The following is a 22652-nucleotide window of genomic DNA, read 5'->3' on the forward strand; positions in this document are numbered from 1 at the left end:
AGCTAGAGAGTATGGAAATCTCTGCGTTTGTCTGCACGCAACTAGGATAGCTGCTGGTATTCATAGCCACTTTCAGGCGTCGTGAGTTTTCCTGAAAAAGACCTCACCGGATAACATAGCTGTAATCAATAATAGGAAGTATACGTGTTCTGACATGCAACGTAGACACTCCTGAGCTGAACGTGTGAGCAACTCCCGGCCAGTTGCACTGCTCTACCATCTTCGGTCAACGCCACGGAGAAGCTATTTGTATAGTAGGAAAACTAAAATTTAATGTATTTACACCCAACACCGTATCACTTTCGCCCTAGGGCATTTCAACAGACCACACTGCCATACACTGAGGCTAGCATCCTGCGTAGGGACCACAGCTCTGTGGGACTCCATACTGTGTTGATCAGACACAAAGAAAGGTAAGGGGGACATAAAGTACATGGATCCGGTATACCTTTTACTAATTTATTTATAAAAAACAAATTTTTATTTACAGGCGTATTTACATATCACTACTGCTCAAAAACAATTAAAGAGCAATGAACTGGAGGCAATTGTTGAGTTGTAAATGATAAACAGAACTTTAACACAATATTTGGTATGTAGGGCGTCCGTAAATGAGAGGCATGATTAATTAATTTAAAGAAATTCGCTTCAGATTATTTAATCAAACCATGACCAGTTTCGGGATGTGAAGATCCCATCTTCAGGTGCATACAGTTATTGTACTTGCAAATGCATAACATGCGGTATGGCAAGTCGGTGCACGGCCTGGCCCGATTATATGTTATGTATTCTCAAATACAAGAATTTCATACACCTGAATACGGTGCTTTAACACCCCGAAAACGGGCGTGATTTGAATGAATAATTAGTACAATCATAACTTTTAACAGCTCGAGAGTCCGGCTGTGTGTGTGGCACGCTGTGCAGCTGCTGCCTTATCCGCTCACTTTCCCGGGAAGCTGTGCTGGACGTTGATGTAGCCGCCCTTGGAGGCGGGCCCGGCGGCCGGTCCGTCGTGCACGCGGCCGTAGCTGACGCCGGCGCCCACCCTGGTGTTGCCGTCCTTGCTGGTCCACACGCCGTCCGCCTGGCCGTGCACCATGGTGCCGATGCGCCGGTCGCGGCTGACGCCGCCGTCCACGCTGCCCGACACGTGGCTCTCCTGCCGCTTAGGCAGGTTCTCCACCCTCGACACGAAGCGCCGCGCCCGCACCACTGACTCCTGAAAGTAACGAAGCAGTTTAAGGGCCGATCTAACTGCTTCTGCTGACTGTGCGAATCAGAGACGCGGAAATCGTCAAGTGTGTCCCAAGGAGGTGTAATGATACTGCTCTTATTTTCTACAGACGTTGACGGGAAACAAAATCGCAACACCAAGAAGAAGCTGTGCGACATAGCCTACATGAAAGTTGACATGCGTGTTTCTACATAGGAAAGGTGACACCTGTTTCAATTTCGCGCCAGTCATGAAGTGGTGCTAGTAGCACCACTATGAGGAAACCAATCAGGTTTGCCTTAAATACACAGTGAAACTGTCCTGAGGATTAGTTGCCTTTGAGATTGACTGTAGTGACTTGACGTCAGTCAAAAATGCCTTTAAGCGACAAAGACGCCATCACTTCACGGAGTTTGAACGAGGTCGTGAAATAGCTTCAAGGACAACTCCGAGCCAGACGCCCTGAAAAGCGCATTCTACAGACGGTGGTTTACCGTTGTTTACGACTTCAGTAGTGTCAAGCGAGAGTTCTCTGGAGGCCAGGGTGGAAGTCTGTTGTGTTTTCTGATGAAAGCTGGTTCTGCCTCGGTTAGTTAAGAAGAGACCAGTTGACGGCCTGCAACCAATCTGTCTGCCTGTTGCACACACTGGACCTATACGTGGAGTTACGGTGTGGGTGCGAGTTCGTATGACAGCAGAAGCAGTCTCGTGGTTATCCTACGGAGCCTGACTCCAAAACTGTATATCAGTTTTGTGATTCGACCTGTCTTGCTGCCATTCGTGAACAGCATCCCAGGTTGTGCTTTCCAACAGCAGAACGCTCGCCCAACTTCCGCTATAGTAACCCGTTTTGCTCTACAGACAGTCGACTTGTTGCCTTGGCCTGCTACATTACCAAACCTGTCTTCAATAGAGCACATACCGGACATCATCGGACTACAACTGCAGCGTCAGCCATACACAGCATTTGCGTTGACCGAGCAAGTGCAACAGGTATAGAACTCCATCCCGTTAACTGACATGCAGTGCCTGTACAATACAAGGCATGCACGTTTGTATGCTTCCACCCAACATTCTGGCCGTATAGAGCTGTCATTCATGTTCCAGCATTTCATATTTCCAATGGCTTTGCTCGTGCTTACGTTCACCTGTGATGTTACAATATTAAGCGCTAAAACTGTTTCCGAAATTTCATTACTCTACATTAATTATTTTTTTATTTTCCGGTTTGTTTTGTCAGTGTACATAAATGATCTGACGGGCTACTCGCCTCCAAGAGTAGTCGCTAACGCACGCCTGTGCGGTGGCGTTCCACTCTTGCATAAGCCGGTTCGAATCCTGGTGATAGATGAAATTTTCATCGTCGGTATTTGACCGGCAAGGGGAAGATAGATAGTGGCATAACGTTTCTAACGACAAGTCTTCGGGCAAAAGTACTGGGTTAAATTCCACACCTCTCCGCAGTGTCTCATGAAGTGCGGGCAAGCGACACTGTTGACGGTGGTATGTCCGTCAGACGGGAACGGTAAGCTCGGCGGCCCCCTTGGTGCTATTCGCGAGCGGTAGGCTGTGTGCCGGTACAGGGTTTTACCCACTCCTCTCCCTCATCACCTTCAACACGAACATGACACAACACCACGCACTCCGATTCCAGCCATCTGCCCTTAACAGATGCACTTACGCACACAGTTATCATATTCCGCGAAGGAAAGGTGCCCGCGGACGCGTTGGACACGGAAAACCTTTCCAGTCAGGTGGTTGAATCTGCCCTTCGGCCACTCGCGCCATGTGACTTTACTTATCTGACAGCTGGATGAGCAGTTGCTTTCTGATGACGGTGCGGTGTACGGAAAGGTGTCATCGGTGAATGACTGTAAGAGGACTCACGATAGCTTAGGAAAACTTTCTAGTTGGTGTGATGAATGGCAGGGTGCTCTAAACGTATAAAAACGTAAGTTACTGCAGCTGAGTAGGAGAAACAATCTTTTAATGTTCGGATACGGCATTAGTAGTCTGCTGTTACTCACATCTATTAAATATTTAGGCATAATGTTGTAAAGCACCAAGGAATGGAAAAACAACGTAAGCATGGCAGTAGGGAAGGCGAATAGTCGACTTCGGTTTATTGAGAGAATATAGGAAATTCTGCTTCATCTGTGAAGAATACCGCAAATAGAAGACTACTGCGACCCATTCTTGAGTACTGTTCGAATGTTTGGGCTCCTCATCATGTCGGATTAAAGGAAAACGTCGAAGCAGTTCAGAAGTGTGGTGGTAGATCTGTTACTGGCAGGTACGACGAACACACAAGTGTTACGAAGATGCTTCGTGAACTGAAATGGCAATGCGTGCAGGGAAGACAACGTTCTTTTCGCGAAACACTACTGCGAAAATTTAGAGAACGGGTATTTGAAGCTCACTGCAAACTGATTCTACTGCCGCCAATATATATTTGGCATAAGAGCTACGAAGATAAGAGCTTTCATGGAGCCATATAGGCAGCCATTTTTCCTGTCTGAACAGGAAGCGATATGACTATTAGTGGAGTGGTACAAGGTCCCTACGTCATGCACCATACAGTGCCTTGTGCTGCATGTATGTAGATGTAGATGTAGCTGTAGACACAACACGTGCAAAAACGTAACGTAAAAAACGTGACATATAAGAAAGACAATTCGCTGATGAAGAAACTGCAAGGTTAGGATGCAACTGTTAGTGGCTGGCGTATGGTTAGTAACTGTAAGATGTAATGAACGAAGTGAAGAAAGACATTGAGTTAAGAATAAAAGTGTACGAAAAACATGTACCACTGCTAAGATCGCAAACGTCATAACCCTCATGGCTGAAACCAGGGAACACTCAGGAAAGCATTGCATGGGGATGAGTACTGAATTTACATTCAAAATAAATAAAAAAACAGAAACTTCCCGAAGATATGTAAAGAGGAGACTAACATCATGTTTAGCGTCAAAAGTGATAAAGAGGAAATAGCGAAAGAAATAAAATAAAAAGATTGTTAGGAAGGAAAGACGGTTACAGAAGATGAAGGAGCCCAGGAAGGTATTAGAACTAGACTGACGCTTACTTTGGTCCAGAAATGAGTTCGATATCAAGCAACGCACATTTTTAATAACTTACCTACAATCATTTAAGATTTATCTAATAATAAAGTACAGTTTAAAAGAAGTGTGAACGGACTGTGTATTGTGTATGAAACGGGGGACCCAGAAACTACGGAGAGGCTTTGTCCCCCCATAGTGCGCAGTGGTTCACAACCCCACAACAGGCCACAGCAGTCCACCCGCCCCACCCACCGTCGCCCCACACCGAACCCAGGGCTATTGTGCGGTTCAGCCCCCTGTGCCCCCCCCCCCCCCCCCCCACCCTCCCGGGTGGTAATCATGGTGTACGCGTACGTGGAGACAGTGTTTGCGCAGCTATCGCCGACATAGAGTAACTGAGGCGGAATAAGGAGCACCAGCCCGCATTCGCCGACGCAGATGGAAAACCGCCTTAAAAACCATCCACAGACTGGTCGGCACACCGGACCTCGACACTAATCCGCCGCAGGGCGGATTCGTGCCGGGGACCGGCACGCTTCCCGCTCGGGAAGCAGCGCGTAGACCACGCGGCTAGCCGGACTGGCTATGAAAGGTTTCATTGACAAAGCTCTCAGTAGATAAATCACGTATAATTATATTAAATTACATGAAATCTGACTTCTGAAAATATTCATTGCAAGCAATCAATGTAAATAAGTGTTGTGAACTGCTACTTGTTTGATGAAACACGGATCATCAGTCTAAGAATTATCTTACGCACTTCAATGTACATACGTATCTAGTATATAAAAATATGCCTCGCAGGATTAGCCGAGCGGTCCAAGGCGCTGCAGTCATGGTCTGTGCGGCCGATCCCGGCGGAGGTTCGAGTCCTCCCTCGGGCATGGGTGTATGTGTTTGTCCTTAGGATAATTTAGTTTAAGTATTGTGTAAGCTTAGGGAGTGGTGACCTTAGCAGTTAAGTCCCATAAGATTTCGCACACATTTGAACATTATAAAAATATGTTCCAGATTTCCTTGATGAGAATCTATGCAAGGAACACAAACGTATCTCTTTTTTTTGTAAATATGTATTCTTGCTTTATGACATCTTTTACATCCTTGAGGATCGCCTCACTACACAGGCCCACGGATCGAAACCTACTTTAAAAAAATGTTTGCAACTAAACAGCTTAAATAATATAAAAAACATAGGGCGAAGGTAAGGTTATTTACACTACGTAGATACAGCACAACAACGTGTGGAAAATGAATTCGGATTTCAGAAAGTGACAAAATAGGAAATATTTGAAATGCAATGCTATAGAAAACTGTTAGAAAGTAAGACGAGAGATAAAGTAGCAAATGAAGAGGAACTACAATGAATAGCCTGAAACAGAAGTCCTTAGACAACATTATCAGAAGAAGCGTCGTAGAACTAACCAGGAATAGTTAATTTTTGGCACCTATTAACATAAAAAGTTCCTTTTGATTGTTGGGTATTGTAAGGAAATAATTTCTCTCACCTGACGAAATAGTGGCTGCGATTCAGAGTCATATCTCTCTAGCCTAAATTGCACATGTCCGTCACAGCTTTTACCTTTTGGCAGCAATGGCGAAAATAAGACGACCTTCGTAAGTAAGAGGGATAAATGCTCTTGGGATAAACAATATATTTACACTGGTTGTGTGGAGTACAAAGTATAATGCTATGTTTTTGTGGATTACTATAGAGGAAAATGATGGGTCAAAATCTGAGTCATTGCCTATTCTTTTTATAAAGCTCGATGACGGTTGCCAGATACAATAGATACATGTAAGGTACATACAAGAACCAAATGTTTTAGATCCAAACTCCAGAAGAGGCTGCTAAAAAAACCAGCATTTAACCCTGGGTGTTGGCATCACTCGAAACCAGCAATAAACTGTGCATTGCCATTTCTCAGTTCCCTGCACAAGATTATACCTATTTGTTACCTATACCAAAGAGATTTATTAATCTCGTCCACGCAGTCAGCCGGCCGGAGTGGCCGAGCGGTTCTAGGCGCTACAGTCTGGAACCGCGCGCCCGCTACGGTCGCAGGTTCGAATCCTGCCTCGGGCATGAATGTGTGTGATGTCCTTAGGTTAGTTAGGTTTAAGTAGTCCTAAGTTCTAGGGGACTGATGACCACAGCAGTTAAGTCCCATAGTGCTCAGAGCCATTTGAACCATGCAGTCATGTGTGCGAAACAATGAATGACTACTGCATCGCCGGCCGGGGTGGCCGAGCGGTTCTAGGCGCTACAGTCTGGAACCGCGCGACCACTACGGTCGCAGGTTCGAATCCTGCCTCGGGCATGGGTGTTTGTGATGTCCTTAGGTTAGTTAGGTTTAAGTAGTTCTTAGTTCTAGGGGACTGATGACCTCAGAAGTTAAGTCCCATAGTGCTCAGAGCCATTTGAACCATTTGACTATTGCATCCGCAGTGGCCACACTGGGGAACTGCCACATTCCGACTGATACGCACCTCTTCAACTGGAGCGGCGCAGCTGAGTGCGATGACGCTGAGGAAAAAGAGAGCAGGAAACGTCCTCATTGTGTTTAGCAGGGCTGCCACTAGTCCAGCTGTCAGCCTGGAACAGAGGAAAGACAGCATTCACAGCCATACAGTTTCATGATGTTTGTACGTACAGAGCACTACAGTTGAACTGACGTGATCATTAATCAGGTCAATGTTAAATAAGTTGCCGTACGCGGTCCGCAGCTCGTGGTCGTGCGGTAGCGTTCTCGCTTCCCACACCCGGGCTCCCGGGTTCGATTCCCGACGGGGTCAGGGATTTTCTCTGCCTCGTGATGACTGGGTGTTGTGTGAGGTCCTTAGGTTATTTAGGTTTAAGTAGTTCTAAGTTATAGGGGACTGATGACCATAGATGTTAAGTTCCATAGTGCTCAGAGCCATTTGAACCATTTTTGTCGTACGCGTTGTTCCCACGACATCGATCAGTACCTTGAAAATCAGTTACACTGCCCACACTAAAGCTGAGTTAGGTACCTTCCTGAACAGCTACATTTCTTTCATGGCTTTCGGCGCTAAGGAACGGAATTCTTCCCAACGGCAATAATTTTCAGAATAATTATTACAACAACAGAAAATCCGGAATTTCGAATGGCACAGAGATACATTAAAAAGCGCAAGTTATACGTTCATCTAATTCACCTATAATAAAATTTATATTGTAGAAAGATACATTGACATCAATCAGTTTATTTGTAAAATAAATTCGTGAAATTCAGTCACCATATCTCAGATCAGTCGACGCAGTACATTCAGCTTTTGTTAGGGTCCTTCAACTTACTCGAAAACAATTTTTCATATCTTACACCTGAATGTTATTTCAAGACCTGTGCGTTAGCTTATGCGTTGTGTGTGTGTGTGTGTGTATGTGTGTGTGTGTGTGTGTGTGTGTTTTTCTCGGTGACAGTTCGCAGGTAAACGAAGCGTTGTGGTTATTGTATCTGGTTACTCTCAGATTTCATAGCACGTTATGTGTTCGAAGTCCACATCTTCTGAATCCGTTTGTTTTAATCATCGATTTCTTTCCATTCTGAGCTTGTAGAACTCACTGCCTCTCCCAGGCCTTCTAGTCACGGACTCCTTAACATTTGTCAAATCAGACCTTACGAAGGATTTCTCCTGCTCCTCTTGACGTGTGTAGCCTGCTGGGGTTGAAACAAGTCTGCAACTTTTCTGTGATAACAATAACTGTTAGGTGATGCGTCTCAAGTTGGGTAATAAGTTTTGTTTATTGATGACTAGTTTCGGGCGGCTTGTCCATTATCAAATCATCTGTGTCTGGTTGTTAGGCAAGATGTAAGTACCTGGATGATTTGATAATAAACAAGTCATTCTAAACTAGTCATCAATAAATAAATAAAACTTCCTACGCAACTTAAGACGATTTCTCTAGCAGTTATTGTCATCCTACATGAATTGTCGATTTAATTAACATTACAATTTTGATACCTCATACTGCACTTTGTCCCAGGTAATTCTGTTCCAGTTTTCACAGGGATATCATCTATTATCCATACCGTTTCCTTCTTGGCTGCTATTTCTTATTAGGTATTAATATGTTTTCCAGATAGCCCATCAGTTTCGTTTAACAGCCATTCCCCATTTTCATCTAGAGGACAACTTATGCTCGCTCACTGACATCCTTTTCATAAGCCAGAGGCACATTGTAGTGAATGTTTTATGAACACAAGCTGTATGAAGGAAGAGGTTTCTTGTACCCCAGTGTTCAGTATAATCTTTTTCGTCTCCTCTTCTTACTCACCGAAAAATTATAGTACTTCTTTTACTATTAAAGAAATTATTCTCAACTGGAGAAAATCGTTAGCAGATCTTTACGAGTTTTTCAGATATTTTCGGTACAATCTGTTTACTCAGTGAGAGAAAGAATAAACAATTTCTAGACCTCCGCTGGGTGGCAAGTGCATAGTCTTACAACTTCATGCGTACCTATTGGCTAGCTTTTGCATGAGGTTTATTTCGCAGTGGCGATCTAGACGAACATCTGCGCGTTCGTTTCTAGTGTTACACGATCTTTCAGCGCAGAACGAGCACTTACCTCGCACTGTGTGAGTCCGGTGTGCCTGTGGTACAGTGCAGACTGCAGCCGCAGGCCCGCTATTTAACGGCTGTGGCCTGGCCGTAGGTGCGTCCCCTCCGCGGGCACGTCGCACTCCTTGGTGTTTACTGTGTGACGTCACGACAGCCGAAACCTCTCGGAAGGCTGCGTCACCAGCCGGGCGGCAGGCGATGCCTCTGGTTCTCGAGACGGGGGTTCGTTAAGAAATTTGTGTCCCACATATCGATGAAACGAGCGTTGAGGAACTTGTGACATCGTCGCTTCCAGAAATTAGAGTACTATTACATGCATCGCTAGGACAGTGACATGATCTGTTATCTGATTGTCGTGTGCAGAAGGTAGATCACAGTTAGAACATACAGAGTTTTTGTGAGAGGAGGACTTCTTTTTCACACAGTACAGCTCAATCTAGAGAATGAACGATTTTAGATGTGAGAGGTGTGTTAATTACATTAACTGAATTTATTTTGACATTTCTTCAGTGACACCTATCAAAGAATGTCACACAAATGGCACCATTACCTTCGACTTAGAACCAAGTCTTTTTTTTTTTTTTTGTAACTTATCCAAGTCCCAAGTACTATCTATGTAAAGAATTCAAATCCTCCGATGAAGCAGTAATGTTACCTTTTTACACGATATGAAGCTGAAATTTATAATAAGAAAACAAAGTCACTGTGTATCCCTAAAGCAATATGTGTAGTCCACGCAAAATTGTTTGCTGTACTATGCCTGAAAAAATGTGCTATACCCATCACTAAGCAACTTGTTCAACTCGTTCGTGGCAGCAGAATCTGTCTACTCAGTGGTAGCTGATGGGCGAAAAGAAACAGCGGATTGCAGAGTCGCAGAAAACAACAGGCTAAAATGCTTTGAACTGTAGAATGAATGTATGCAATTGTGCGCTGAATGAAATGAACCCTACTTCCAAAGTTACCTCCACTGAATGAACATACATATTGTAAGCACATAAATTTGCTGCAAACAGTCTCATTTCTTTCTCTGCCTCGTGATGACTGGGTGTTGTGTGATGTCCTTAGGTTAGTTAGGTTTAAGTAGTTCTAAGTTCTAGGTGACTGATGACCGTAGATGTTAAGTCCCATAATGCTCAGAGCCATTTGAACCATTTTTTTTAGTCTCATTTCTACTGCTTGAGATTTACTGCACGACGTTTGTGGTTGATTGAAAGTACAAGTGGCCTAGTATCGAGATCATCACATGACTAAAATCTTTAACATTGCGTTTCAAAAGGTAAAATATGAAATATAAATCTGAACTACTCCGCTCCATTTCCACTCAGTCTGGCCCACACTTTCAGACAAAAGCACAAGCTACATAATACTTAATCACTATGTAAAATCCAGTGCTAAAATATACAGCAGCTAAAGTACTGTGGCAGGGAACTGCTACTAACTGATCACTGGTGTAGCGCAATAAAATGTCTTTAGTAACCAACGGTCAGGAAAACTGATTCGTAGTCTACATCCTATCTTTCTCCGATACCAGGCTGTAAACAGGTTCAACGTGAGCGACAGGTCCTGAACTTCTACCGAGTTGCCGGCCGGAGTGGCCGAGCGGTTCTAGGCGCTACAGTCTGGAACCGCGCGACCGCTACGGTCGCAGGTTCGAATCCTGCCTCGGGCATGGATGTGTGTCATGTCCTTAGGTTAGTTAGGTTTAAGAAGTTCTAAGTTCTAGGGGACTGATGACCTCAGAAGTTAAGTCTCATAGTGCTCAGAGCCATTTGAACCATTTTTTTCTACCGAGTTCCGTGTTAGCCACGAATAGTAGCTTAGCCCCCTGAAATTAAAAAGTCTTCTATTATCGTCCCGCGTCATACTTTACAGTATCGTTGGATGCAGCGTTTCTGCCCTCTTACTGATGCCTTCTTCTGGGATCTGGCTGTAGACTGTGGCGCACTGTCAGAGATACGCAAATTAAAGGAAATTATTTCGTGTGTTTATCGCCGCGAATATTAATGACTGATTGGCAATGACGTTTGCATGACTGGAGGAAGCTTTCACCAGTGACTGGAGAGCGGGGCAAGAGTCAGTAACTTTTCTCTGTTTAATCTTGTGAACTGAAATTGGAGTAAAGTGAACTTCTATTCTTTATAGCTAGAGTACCGGGTGACAATTGTCGAACTATACAAAGAAAAACGTAAATTAATTACAAAATACATACTTTATCCAGCATGTAAACGTCACTACAGATATTCGGATTTAGGTTACATGTTCGATATGCCTGACATCATTGGCGATGACGTGGCGCAGACGAATAGCGAAATTCTGCATAACCCGCTGAAGTATCGGAACATTGGCACTGTCGATGACCTCCTGAATCGCTGTTTTCAGGTCATCAATGATTTTGGAGTTACTGTCGTACGCCTTGTCTTTAATATAGCTCCACAAAAAGGAGTCGCACGTGTTCAGTCCGGATAATATGGCTGCCAATCGAAGCCCATGCCAGTATCCTCTGGGTAGCCCAGAGCCAGAATGCGGTCCCCATAAAGTGCTCCTCCGAGACATCACTCTCGTGCTCCGATGGGGTCGAGCTCCGTCTTACATGAACACATATTATCGAAATCAGGTTCACTTTGGATAATGAGGATGAAATCATCTTTCAAAACCTTCACGTACCGTTCCATCAAGGAACATCGTACCGATTATTCCGTAACTGGACATTGCACACCACACAGTCGCCGGCAGAGGGTGGAGAGACTTCTCGATCGCGAAATGCAGATTCTCAGTCCCCCAAATGCGCCAATTTTGCATAGTGACGAACCAATCCAAATGAAAGTGGGCTTCGTCGCGTAAATGCGCTTACTAATTCCTACCATGCCTTGCGCCCAACGTGCAATTCGAACGTTCTAACGCAAACCGTTCAGAAGATCTGATGATTTAATTTCCTATAGTTCACCCTGTATCTGTTGTAGTGCTGAACAATGCAAGCGGTGCAATTACAGAAACGCTATCTGATAAAATGAGTAGCCAAAACTTTCTGAAACTGTATTTTTAATTAACTTTACCAAATGGATTAAAAATTTTCTTTGAAATTTTATTAGGCAATACAGTGGGTCTCAGTACTCGACTGCACTTCCAACACACAAAGATAACAGAATGAAAATGCTGCGTAAAATTATTAATCGAATTTTGAAAGAGCAAAATGGTTCAAATGGCTCTGAGCACTATGGGACTCAACTGCTGAGGTCATTAGTCCCCTAGAACTTAGAACTAGTTAAACCTAACTAACCTAAGGACATCACAAACATCCATGCCCGAGGCAGGATTCGAACCTGCGACCGTAGCGGTCGCGCGGTTCCAGACTGCAGCGCCTTTAACCGCACGGCCACTTCGGCCGGCTTGAAAGAGCAAATCAACAAAAATGTTTGTCTAAATATGCCCTGTGAGTTTTCGTACGTAATCTGATGAAAGTTCTGGATACTGAATAATACGTACGTGAATGTGACAGTACACCGCGACAAAATAAAACTATCTGCTTACAAAATCTGAAAATCTGGAAATTTGGCCGGCCGAAGTGGCCGTGCGGTTAAAGGCGCTGCAGTCTGGAACCGCGCGACCGCTACGGTCGCAGGTTCGAATCCTGCCTCGGGCATGGATGTTTGTGATGTCCTTAGGTTAGTTAGGTTTAACTAGTTCTAAGTTCTAGGGGACTAATGACCTCAGCAGTTGAGTCCCATAGTGCTCAGAGCTATTTGAACCATTTGTTTGGAAATTTGTGGCAAGATCTTGTGGGACCAAACAGCTGAGGTCATCGGTCCCTAAGCTTACACACTATTTAATCTAACTTAAACTAACTCCAATCTCCGACAGGGGGGGGGGGGGGGGGCGGGGAGCCGCGCGAAATTTTTTGTGGCTTACCTATGGCAACGGCAACTTGTTATTGCACGAAGTGATGAACATAAATATGCAGTGCAGCTGCAAGTAAGCTAAATAAAAGGAAAGCCCGGCGCAAGCGCCTGCAACCCCGTCAGGCGGCATCCTCCGTCGCGGTGGGCAGTATGTGTGTGTGTGTGTGTGTGTGTGTGTGTGTGTGTGTGTGTGTGTATCGTTACACTTGGTCAAGTATATCATTACACTCACTTAGTCAGTCAACTCTGAGACACCGAGCGAGGTCAGTCGCATTTATTTGTGATTTTAAATTTTAAATGAACTTTGCCGCGCGCACCATTTTTGTATAAAGAACTATTAATTTCCTGCTCATTATCAGTCAAAGAGGAACGCATGAGAGTGCGCTCAAAGCTCTTACAATCGCAGCATTGTTCTGTGAATTACCATGTTAATAACTTTCTATAATGCAACGTACAGCGCGGGACTAGCCGAGCGGTCTTGGGCGCTGCAGTCATGGACTGTGCGGCTGGTCCCGGCGGAGGTTCGAGTCCTCCCTCGGGCATGGGTGTGAGTGTTTGTCCTTAGGATAATTTAAGTTAAGTAGTGTGTAAGCTTAGGGACTGATGACCTTAGCAGTTGAGTCCCATAAGATTTCACACACAATTTTTTTGCAACGTACACTCTTTTACGAAAGACGTTGGAGAATTAAGTCGATCAGTTAGCGTGGGAGTCTTTGTAAATTAAAGTCACTTTGGTAAGCCGCCAGTTTGAAAAGTTTGACATAAATGAAATTTTAGTTCAAAAATGATTCAAATGGCTCTGAGCACTATGGGACTTCAAAACTGAGGTCATCAGTCCCCTAGAACTTAGAACTACTTAAACCTAACTAACCTAAGGACATCACACACAGTCATGCCCGAGGCAGGATTCGAACTTGCGACCTAGCGGTCGCACGTTTCCAGATTGAAGCGCCTAGAACCGATCGGCCACAGCGGCCAGCAATTTTAGCTGTTAATACTAAACAATCATTAATCTACTCGAACTTGTTCGAATTTATGCAGGGAAAGTGTAGTCTGAAGAATTATGTATAAAACGTACATGTTCGTGATTATTTTCGAGGAAACCTGGACTCCTTAATACGAAGTACTATGGTGGAATCACACGCACCAAACATTTGCGGTAGCGTTGATATAAACAAACCTCTTGTGAACTAGATGTCTGAAATGACGAGATTTCAGAGGGGCACCGCAACTACCGCCCACTGAAAACAGTTAATGTACTGTGAGCAGGTCTACTCTTACACTGTTGCACCGGATACGTGGAGTACACAAGTGGACGCAGAGATTGTGGAATCGCCGTATTGCGATATTTATAATAACATTGGCGGTGAAATTGTACATCGCAGTGACATGCACGATCGTACTGAAAGTAAAGGTAGAAGTTAATATTTATGAAAGTAATAGTAGTGACTACAGAAAATGCATTCTGACTCGTTCCAACTCACATACGGATATTTCGTCCTCTGATTTTGAAGAAGCTTTATTTCCATACGTCCATTTCACACCTCTTCATCAAATACTCTTCCCCAAGAGTTACGTTCCTCTGTACATAAATGAGGTCACTGTTAGACTACGCATATTTCATTTCTTTGATATGTTAATCGCTTTTCGCTGTTCTGTTCCATACATCCTCCAAGACAGAATTCATTATAGCCTTTCAGCATGGTTTTTATAATTTTCATATTCGGCGACATGAATACTTCGGAGATCTGTGACAGTGGTGTAATTCCCATTTAAAGTGTTCGATTTCTCTGTGATCAAACAGTTCATTTCCATCACAAGAAATATTTCCGCTGCTGCTGGAACCTAACCTGGAAACTGAGAATGACACCGTCCGAAACAGAGCTCAGTTATGTCACGTCACACGATATAAAGTAGGTAAAGCGCCTAAGCAAGCTATCTTTCCAGTGTCATGTATCGATAAGTTCTGTTAGGATTTCTTGAAAGCAAGAGAACTAGCGAAATTAGCATGTTACAACGACATAGTTGTGGATGCAGCAGATGATGATGATGATGATGTTTGGTTTGTAGGGCGCTCAACTGCGTGGTTATCAGCGCCCGTATAAATTCCCAACCTTTGCACACTCCAAACTGGCCACATTCATGAATGATGATGAAATGATGAGGATAACACAAACACCCAGCCATCTCGAGGCACGTAAAAATTCTTGACCCCGCCGGGAATCGAATCCGAACCCCGTGCTCGGGAAACGAGAACGCGACAGCGAGACCATGACCTGCGGACTGATACAGCAGAGAAATTTCGCCGTCTGTATGTTATGACACTGGGTTGCTTTTCCCACTGTCACCAGTTAGGAACTGGTACAAAAATGGTGGAACGTGTACTGAACTAAGCTGAAAAGGGCGGAAGTTTTGACAGCATTTTCTTGCATTTTCAAGTAACCAATGAAGGTGCCCTCTAGTTCTGTAAGAGATTTAACTTTGAGATTGTTGAAACAAATGAGCTTTATTATAAACGTACAGAACCTGCTGGTGCTCATGTTTTAGAAAAGAATGTCAAGCCCAGTCACGAGAAGACAAATGATGTAACTCATTTTGGGACACATCGCAACAGACATTTGTCCGTGACATACAGAAAAATCTTACTTTCAAGTGGGTAAAAAGTGTTGTGATGAATAATTATAATTTTTTTTGTAGTGGTCTGTAGTCGCAAACTTGGACATTTGTGATAATGATGATGGGTCTCAGCTTGTTTCCAGTTTTCTAGCGTAGGTGTGACGATTCGATTGTGTTGTTTCCTCCTCTCCGAATGTGTCAAGGTTTTCTGTTTTAACATATTCAGATAACAAAATTCATCCCCTTTATATTAATAAACTACCAAGTAAAAAGTTGTAGAAAAATTGTCTAGCGACTGGCATTGCTGCCTCTACATCGAAGGGTTCCAGATTCGATTTCCGGTCTGGTCGGAGATCTTCTTTTTTCGTCCGAGCACTCGTTGTTTGTGTTGTTCTAATCACGTCGTTTCATCTTCATCGACATGAAAGTCCCCGAAGTGGCTTCATATAAAAGGACTTGCACCAGGCGGCCGAACAACCCCAGTGCAACGCCAATAGTACCATACGATCGCTTTATTTTTTCCGTTACTCTATCTGATATGTTATTTTCTAGGGTTCTTTTTCTGAATATTACAACTCATACGACCATAACAACATCCGGGTCATCTAATGTAATAACATTCTCGTAGAACACGTTCATTGGAGTTTCCTGATTCTTGGAAATAATAATTAACAACGAAGATCACCGGCATTCATAGAAATGGAAGGCCAGGGCCGTCTTCGAGGCCGTGGCGGTTACTGCTCTCTGCCAGGGAAGAGCTGACGTCACGACAGGCTCACCGGGCCCGCAAATGCGCCTCGCGGTCTAACTGGCGAGCAAACAATGGCACCTGCGCACAGTGCGGGGATGCACCGACGGAAAGCCCGACCCAACACGCCGGGGTATAAAGGCTGCTGGCAGTCGGGAGCCGCAGACATCCACTGCTTGGCTGCAGCACCACAACCGACGCGGGAAAACAAGTAAGTTTCACAAATTAGGTGTATATTTGGCAGATATACTGCCTACTGTCGTATGATAGACGGTGTTAATGCTGCGAGCTTCCATGGCGTTCTCAGCAGAGTGGGATGTGTGAATGTGCCGTAGAGGTTTTTGGGATTCTAATACAGTCAGCTGCTTGATATGGATTAGGTCGAGAACGGCACATAAAATATTTACATTTCCAAATATTTTATAAGGCTGATCTTATGCAACACACAGCACTAAGAGTGTATTTCATTAGAGACGATCGACATCGGCTTAAGATCAGCCCATCAAAGGGTCTACTGTATCAGAGAACAAAAAAAGGTACAGGGTGTTCGAAAATTCCTGCTACAATTTCCCAGGACTTGTAGAGGGGAGTAAATAGATAATATTTTGAACAGGAACTCGTGTCCGAAAACGAACCGTTTCTGTGCTACAACATTTTGTAAACATGTTGGTAAGGTGATCACTTTTACGACTAACTGATTAGGCGTGACCCAGTACATCACTTGTTTTACAATTACACTCATTAACAGCCGAATAAATTCCTCGTGTACTCATTGAGGGGTCCTCTTCAGCGTGATACAGTACGGCTTCTTCCAACTTGGTTGTGCGGCGTCTCCTAGGAGCACGACAGTCAAACCAGCTGACGATGAGGGTATCGTTTCTCGAAGACGTTGCTTAACTGTGCAGAAAAGTGTATGCGATGGAGTCGGATGTTGTGGAGATCGATCTTGATAAAGGCGACAAGCAGCTTCTCCGTTACCGTGATCTCTGTCACTCAGAAGGATCGTGCCGGTGTATTGTGCAAACGTGTACTCAACCATGTTGCTCTGACACCCACAGACACGTGAATGAGGCTCGAACCAGGTCAGAGAGGTAAGTCAGGCGTCAAATGACGATAGACGATACGATGTAAACACGCCCACCCCCCTCCCCCAAGACTATCTTGTTGCATACCTACCTAGCAAATGTCTTTCCAAACTGCTTTAGTATGGAAACTGTCCTTTTACGGACATTCGTTCCTATTCAGAATATTATGTACTCACTCCCCTTTACTAACCCTAGAAGTCTGTAATAGGAATTTACGAACACCATATGCAGCAAATATTACAAATCCCTGACATTGTCGGCTGGAGAGCGATCAATTAATTCAGGGTAAACAAAGCTTCCGATACGAAGTTTTTTTTTTATTCCTTCGATCACGTTTATGTACGCTGTATAACTAGTTTCGACAGTACTAAGCTGCCGTCTTTATATTGGAAGCTTTATTTACATGTAACACATGTAACAATCTGTGTAGTATTGAAGTAATGCAGTTTTTATCGTATATTCCGTACGAGCTCTGATTTCCCTTATTTTATCGTGGTTATCGTTCCTCCCTAGGTAAGTCGGTGTCAACAAAATATTTTCACATTCCGATGAGAAAGTTGGAGATTGGGATTTCGTGGGAAGGTTCCGTCTCAACGAAAAACGCCTTTCTTTTAATGATTTCCAGCCCAAATCCTGTATCATTTCTGTGACACTCTCTCCCATATTTCGCGATAATACAAAACGTGCTGCTATGTGAAAAAAATTATTTTCGGGCATAATGGTTAGGTTTTTGAAGCGTGACTGTGTGGGATAGTTATTTATTAGTAATTTCTGCTACCAGCCTCATTTTTGTTTGTTTTATGTTTAATCTAACATAATACTGTTAGGTTAAACATAAAACAAATAAAAGCGTGACTGGTAGCAGAAATTTCAAATAAACAATTACGTGAAACAACATTAAAAATGTCACACCTTACATCACTGTAACAAAGTACTTTCAGAATCGTCTCAGGTATGCATTGGCGTAATTGGTGTAACAGTTATCAGAAGTGTATTGATCCATCATTGAGACTGCCTGTAAATAAGTAATATTCTATACATTTAACCTCATGAACCTATTTCTGGTGGCTGACGATCTGGGCACATAGCGATGAAATTTCGATCGCCGAAATATTGTTCGCGTAGGACATTATGAACCGGCAGTACATCCGTGGACTGCTCTATATTAATGAATTGTTAACAGTTCTCTTAGCATCAGAAATGTACACTAATTGTGGATTCAGGGGGATAAAAATGGTTTCTAAGCACAAGCAATCTGCTAAATATGTGAAGGTACTTACTGCCTATTTATATTGTAATACTTTTTGATGGGAAACATGCTGCAGATCTTCACCACTTATAATTAATCACAGTTTAAGCTTCACGTTGGCCTGCATGTTATACTGAGAGCGCACAGATGTCGCGACTTTACTACCAATTCGTTGCATGAATCTTATGTGTTCAGGCCTCCAGGTCATCTGATCTGTCGACACGTTCCAAAGAAATGAGTTTCGGTTTCGAATCAGCGCAGATCTCTATATTTTGCAATTAAATGTATACCTCGGTGCCAGATGTCTTCGTGAATCCTCTACTCTTGTAGAATCTCATGAAGTTTACATTCTGAGGAAGGTGTTGAGCTGCCTCCATCTACGGGCAGCCGCACAAAGACTAACGTGTTACTAGTAATGCACCAGTCTTGTGTAATTTCCGGTGATAAAGCAGTTATAAGCACAACACAGGGCGGATGTATTATTGGCAGCTAAGTGTCCACTACTGCATTACAGAGTAAAACCAAGTTCACTTCGCAGGTAGAGCGATGAAATCGACTGTAGTATGGAATGTCGGTTTGAGGATCTCTGTTGGTTTCTAGACAGGGTATACCTTCCAACTACGGGCCTGGTCTTTCAGAAGGCTACAGAAGAATAGAAGCGGTTCCAAGCCGAGTAACGTTCCGAACGGAATAGCTTTGCCGGTCGTATCGACCATGTCAGAGGTTATAAAATGCCTGTCAGCCCCTAGCCCTCTAGCACATTTTTGTCTCTACAGATATTTCAATTAGTATTGTTACAGCTGAGCTGCTCTGGTCTGAAGCACACTGGTATTGACATCAAAATTTAATAAACTCGCACAGTAAAATCTTTTGCTTCAATCAGCAAATTGCAGTACGCACGCTCTTTCCTGTGAGATGTTATTCCTAACTAGGCATACGTGACAAGGCTGGAACGTATTTTACTTTATTTTTGATTTGAGCATAGCTGATCTAAGTTCTGACCATTGCTTTCTCGCAATGTGATTATTCAATTTCTCAAAATTTCATTCTGATGAAGACACCGTTAGTAGGTGTCGAAACCTGGGTCAATTGTACCAAACAGTTATATGCAACTAGTTGGCTGCATGATTCCTATGTTTGAAAATTGTATGCGATTGATGAGAAACAACAATGTTTGAGATGGTACATTCTCGTTGATTGGAAGAGCCTAGTACATCGTACGCACTGTTGGTGTTACTTTGTACTTGGAAGTACCTTCAGTCCACTGTTCTGTTCCAGAGTCAACCACTATGAAGGCAGCCGTGCTGTTCCTCCTCCTGAGTGCTGTAGTTCTCAGCTGGGCCCACCCATCTCCGAAGGACAAGGTAAGCCACATCTATTTCTCTGCAAGGTAACAGACTTACTTCCCCAGAGATTTTCGATGTTTGAGAGGAAATCTACGTCAAACAGCTGTCAGTAGTAGCTTACTTTTTAGTCGCACTCTTTCTTCTTTGATCTGAGACCACCAATAAGAAATGCTTCCTTATCTGACAATTCCAAGATTATTTTCGTCCCTCCTGATCATTTTCGATATCCGACAGTAAAGTGTGATAGTGATGTGTTTACTACGTGGCTTCCAAATGTTGCCATAGACATAGGATGACACAACAGTCGCCCGCAATAGCGTGGGCTCATGGGCCCTTAGTTTGATTTTAACAGTGTTTCCAATGCTCTTCAGGAGGACCGTGGCGGAGTGGACGTGGACGTGCACAGGGAGAAGGGCGTGGGCACGGTGGTGGGCGCCCGCGGCCACGGAAACGTCTGGAAGAGCGACGACGGCAGGACGCGCGTGGACGCCGACGGCAACTGGCAGAGGGTCTACCGCGGACCCGGCGCCGGCAAACCCACGTACTCCGGGGGCGTTCGCCTCTCTCACACTTGGTGAACACCGAGCACCACTACTTGCCTGACGTCCTAAGCCCATGGGGAGCACGTCGTTTGGAATTGCTGTTTCTCGGCGACTGAACTTTTATTCGGAAATGAATCCCGTGTTAGTACCTGTATTGTGTACTACGACGATATTTAGATTCAGTTATCTGTAGATACAATATGCTGACACTCAATAAACAACATTATACAACTACTGTTGCCTTTCTTTTCTGTGTGTAACGCTCCATCAAATTCTGGGTAACATCAAAACGAGATAACAAAAGCAACCCATGTTTATTCACAGCCAGTGTGGAGTGAAACTACACGGCCCAACCCAAAGACTCTACACGACAAAGCTTGGGAAAACATCTGATATACGTACATCGTTCTTCATAGTTGATAGAAAGACCACTAAGTACACTGTAGTACAAAGTACTGTGTAATATGCTACACCATAGCTGCTGAAATTTTCTGGTTTCACACGCATCAGTCACGTGTCAAAGTAATATTAACGTGATAGAAACAGTTCTTATAACCAAGTCGGATGCAACCTCGAAACATCTATATTACATACTACCACCCACAACCCGGAACACATAACAGTTGGAGTGGATCGGCAACAAAAATGCGATTTTCGGTATTTCGCGTAACAGTATGTACATATCTCAATGACTGAACCTGCAAAATTAAATCATTTATGACAAATAGTTCAGTACATACGACGTCGTAAACATTTAGATGCTTGCAATCCTACACACTAAAACTTCAGCATCAGGCATGACGTTTTAATTTGTTGCTTCTCTACTACTAACTCTATTCGCAACACACTTCCCATACAGTACCTACTTACAGTGAAGAGCCAAGGAAACTCGTATAGGCATGCGTACTCAAATGCAGAGATAAAGACACTTCAAAAAAAGTTATGCATCATCTCGGTTCTGAGAGTTCCGGAACCTGTACAGAAAACTGGAATAGAGATGAACATAAACATCATTTTCGCCCTTTTTATTGCTCATGAAAACCACACATTACATGTTCTACCATCACACAGCGAGACCTTCAGAGATGGTGGTCCAGATTGCTGTACACACCGGTACCTCTAATAACCAGTAGCACATCCTCTTACATTAATGCGTCGAGGATTACAATCCACAAGATCATCAAAGCACTGTTGGTCCAGATTGTCGCACTCCTCAACGGCGATTCGGCTTATATCCCTCAGGGTGGTTGGTGGGCCACGTCGTCCATAATCAGCCCTTTTTAATGTATCCCAGGGATGTTCGATAGGGTTCATGTCTGGAGAATATGCTGCCCACTCTAGCCGAGCGATGTCGTTATCCTGAAAGAAGTCTTTCACAAAATGTGCACGACGGCGCCACGAATTGTCGTCCATGAAGACGAATGCCTCGCTAATATGCTGTCGGTATGGTCGCACTATCGGTCGGAGGATGGCATTCACCTATCGTACAGCCGTTAAGGCGCCTTCCATGACCACCAGCGGCGTTCGTCGCCCCCACATAATGCCACCCCAAAACAGCAGGGACCCTCCACCTTGCTGCACTCGCTGGACAGTGTGTCTAAGGCATTCAGCCTGACCGGGTTGTCTCCAAACACGTCTCCGACGATTGTCTGGTTGAAGGCATATGCGACACTCATCAGTGAAGCGAACGTGATGCCAGTCCAAAGCGGTCCATGCGGCATGTTGTTGGGTCCATCTGTACCGTGCTGCATGGTGTCATGGTTGCAAAGATGGACCTCGCTATGGACATCGGGAGTGAAGTTGCGCATCATGCAGCCTATTTCGCACAGTTTCAGTCGTAACACGACGTCCTGTGGCTGCACGGAAAGCATTATTCAACATGGTGGCGTTGCTGTCAGGGTTCCTCCGAGCCATAATCCATAGGTATCGGCCATCCACTGCAATAGTAGCCCTTGGGTGGCCTGAGAGACATATGTCATCGGCAGTTCCTGTCTCTCTGTGTCTCCTCCATGTCCGAACAACATCGCTTTGGTTCACTCCGTGTCGCCTGGACACTTCCCTTGTTGAGAGCCCTTCCTGGCACAAAGTAAGAATGCGGACGAGATGAACTGCGGTATTGACCGTCTAGGTATGGTTGAACTACAGACAACACGAGCCATGTACCTCCTTCCTGGTGGAACGACTGGAACTGATCGGCTGTCAGACCCCCCTCCGTCTAATACGCGCTGCTCAAGAATGGTCGTTTACATCTTTGGGCGCGTTTAGTGACATCTCTGAACAGTCAAACGGACTGTGTCTGTGATAC

The 22652-nt window shown here is 44.2% G+C and overlaps 2 protein-coding genes across 2 annotated transcripts; one reads left to right on the top strand and one right to left on the bottom strand.

The window, feature by feature from the left end:
- Positions 1-445: 445 nt before the first annotated feature.
- LOC124777575 lies at positions 446-8891 on the bottom strand. Its single transcript, XM_047253030.1, has 3 exons — positions 8870-8891; positions 6766-6871; positions 446-1222 (listed from the first exon to the last, which is right to left on the bottom strand). The coding sequence occupies exons 2-3, from the start codon at positions 6832-6834 to the stop codon at positions 944-946; spliced, it is 348 nt and encodes a 115-aa protein (XP_047108986.1). The 5' UTR covers positions 6835-6871; positions 8870-8891; the 3' UTR covers positions 446-943.
- Positions 8892-16268: 7377 nt separating this feature from the next.
- Positions 16269-20581, top strand: LOC124777491. The gene is made up of 3 exons (XM_047252929.1): positions 16269-16336; positions 19738-19823; positions 20177-20581. Exons 2-3 carry the CDS (start codon positions 19749-19751, stop codon positions 20381-20383), a joined length of 282 nt encoding a protein of 93 aa, XP_047108885.1. The 5' UTR covers positions 16269-16336; positions 19738-19748; the 3' UTR covers positions 20384-20581.
- Positions 20582-22652: the final 2071 nt, after the last annotated feature.

The sequence above is a fragment of the Schistocerca piceifrons genome, chromosome 2 (assembly GCF_021461385.2).
Source record: "Schistocerca piceifrons isolate TAMUIC-IGC-003096 chromosome 2, iqSchPice1.1, whole genome shotgun sequence".
Lineage (NCBI taxonomy): Eukaryota > Metazoa > Arthropoda > Insecta > Orthoptera > Acrididae > Schistocerca > Schistocerca piceifrons.

Bases quoted from the DNA above. Each gene is read 5' to 3' on its own strand.
- LOC124777491 (XM_047252929.1), top strand. From the start codon at position 19,749: ATGAAGGCAGCCGTGCTGTTCCTCCTCCTGAGTGCTGTAGTTCTCAGC. The intron at 19,824-20,176 runs GTAAGCCACATC...AATGCTCTTCAG, and splicing joins ACCCATCTCCGAAGGACAAG to GAGGACCGTGGCGGAGTGGA.
- LOC124777575 (XM_047253030.1), bottom strand. From the start codon at position 6,834: ATGAGGACGTTTCCTGCTCTCTTTTTCCTCAGCGTCATCGCACTCAGC. The intron at 1,223-6,765 runs GTGCGTATCAGT...CGTTACTTTCAG, and splicing joins GCGCCGCTCCAGTTGAAGAG to GAGTCAGTGGTGCGGGCGCG.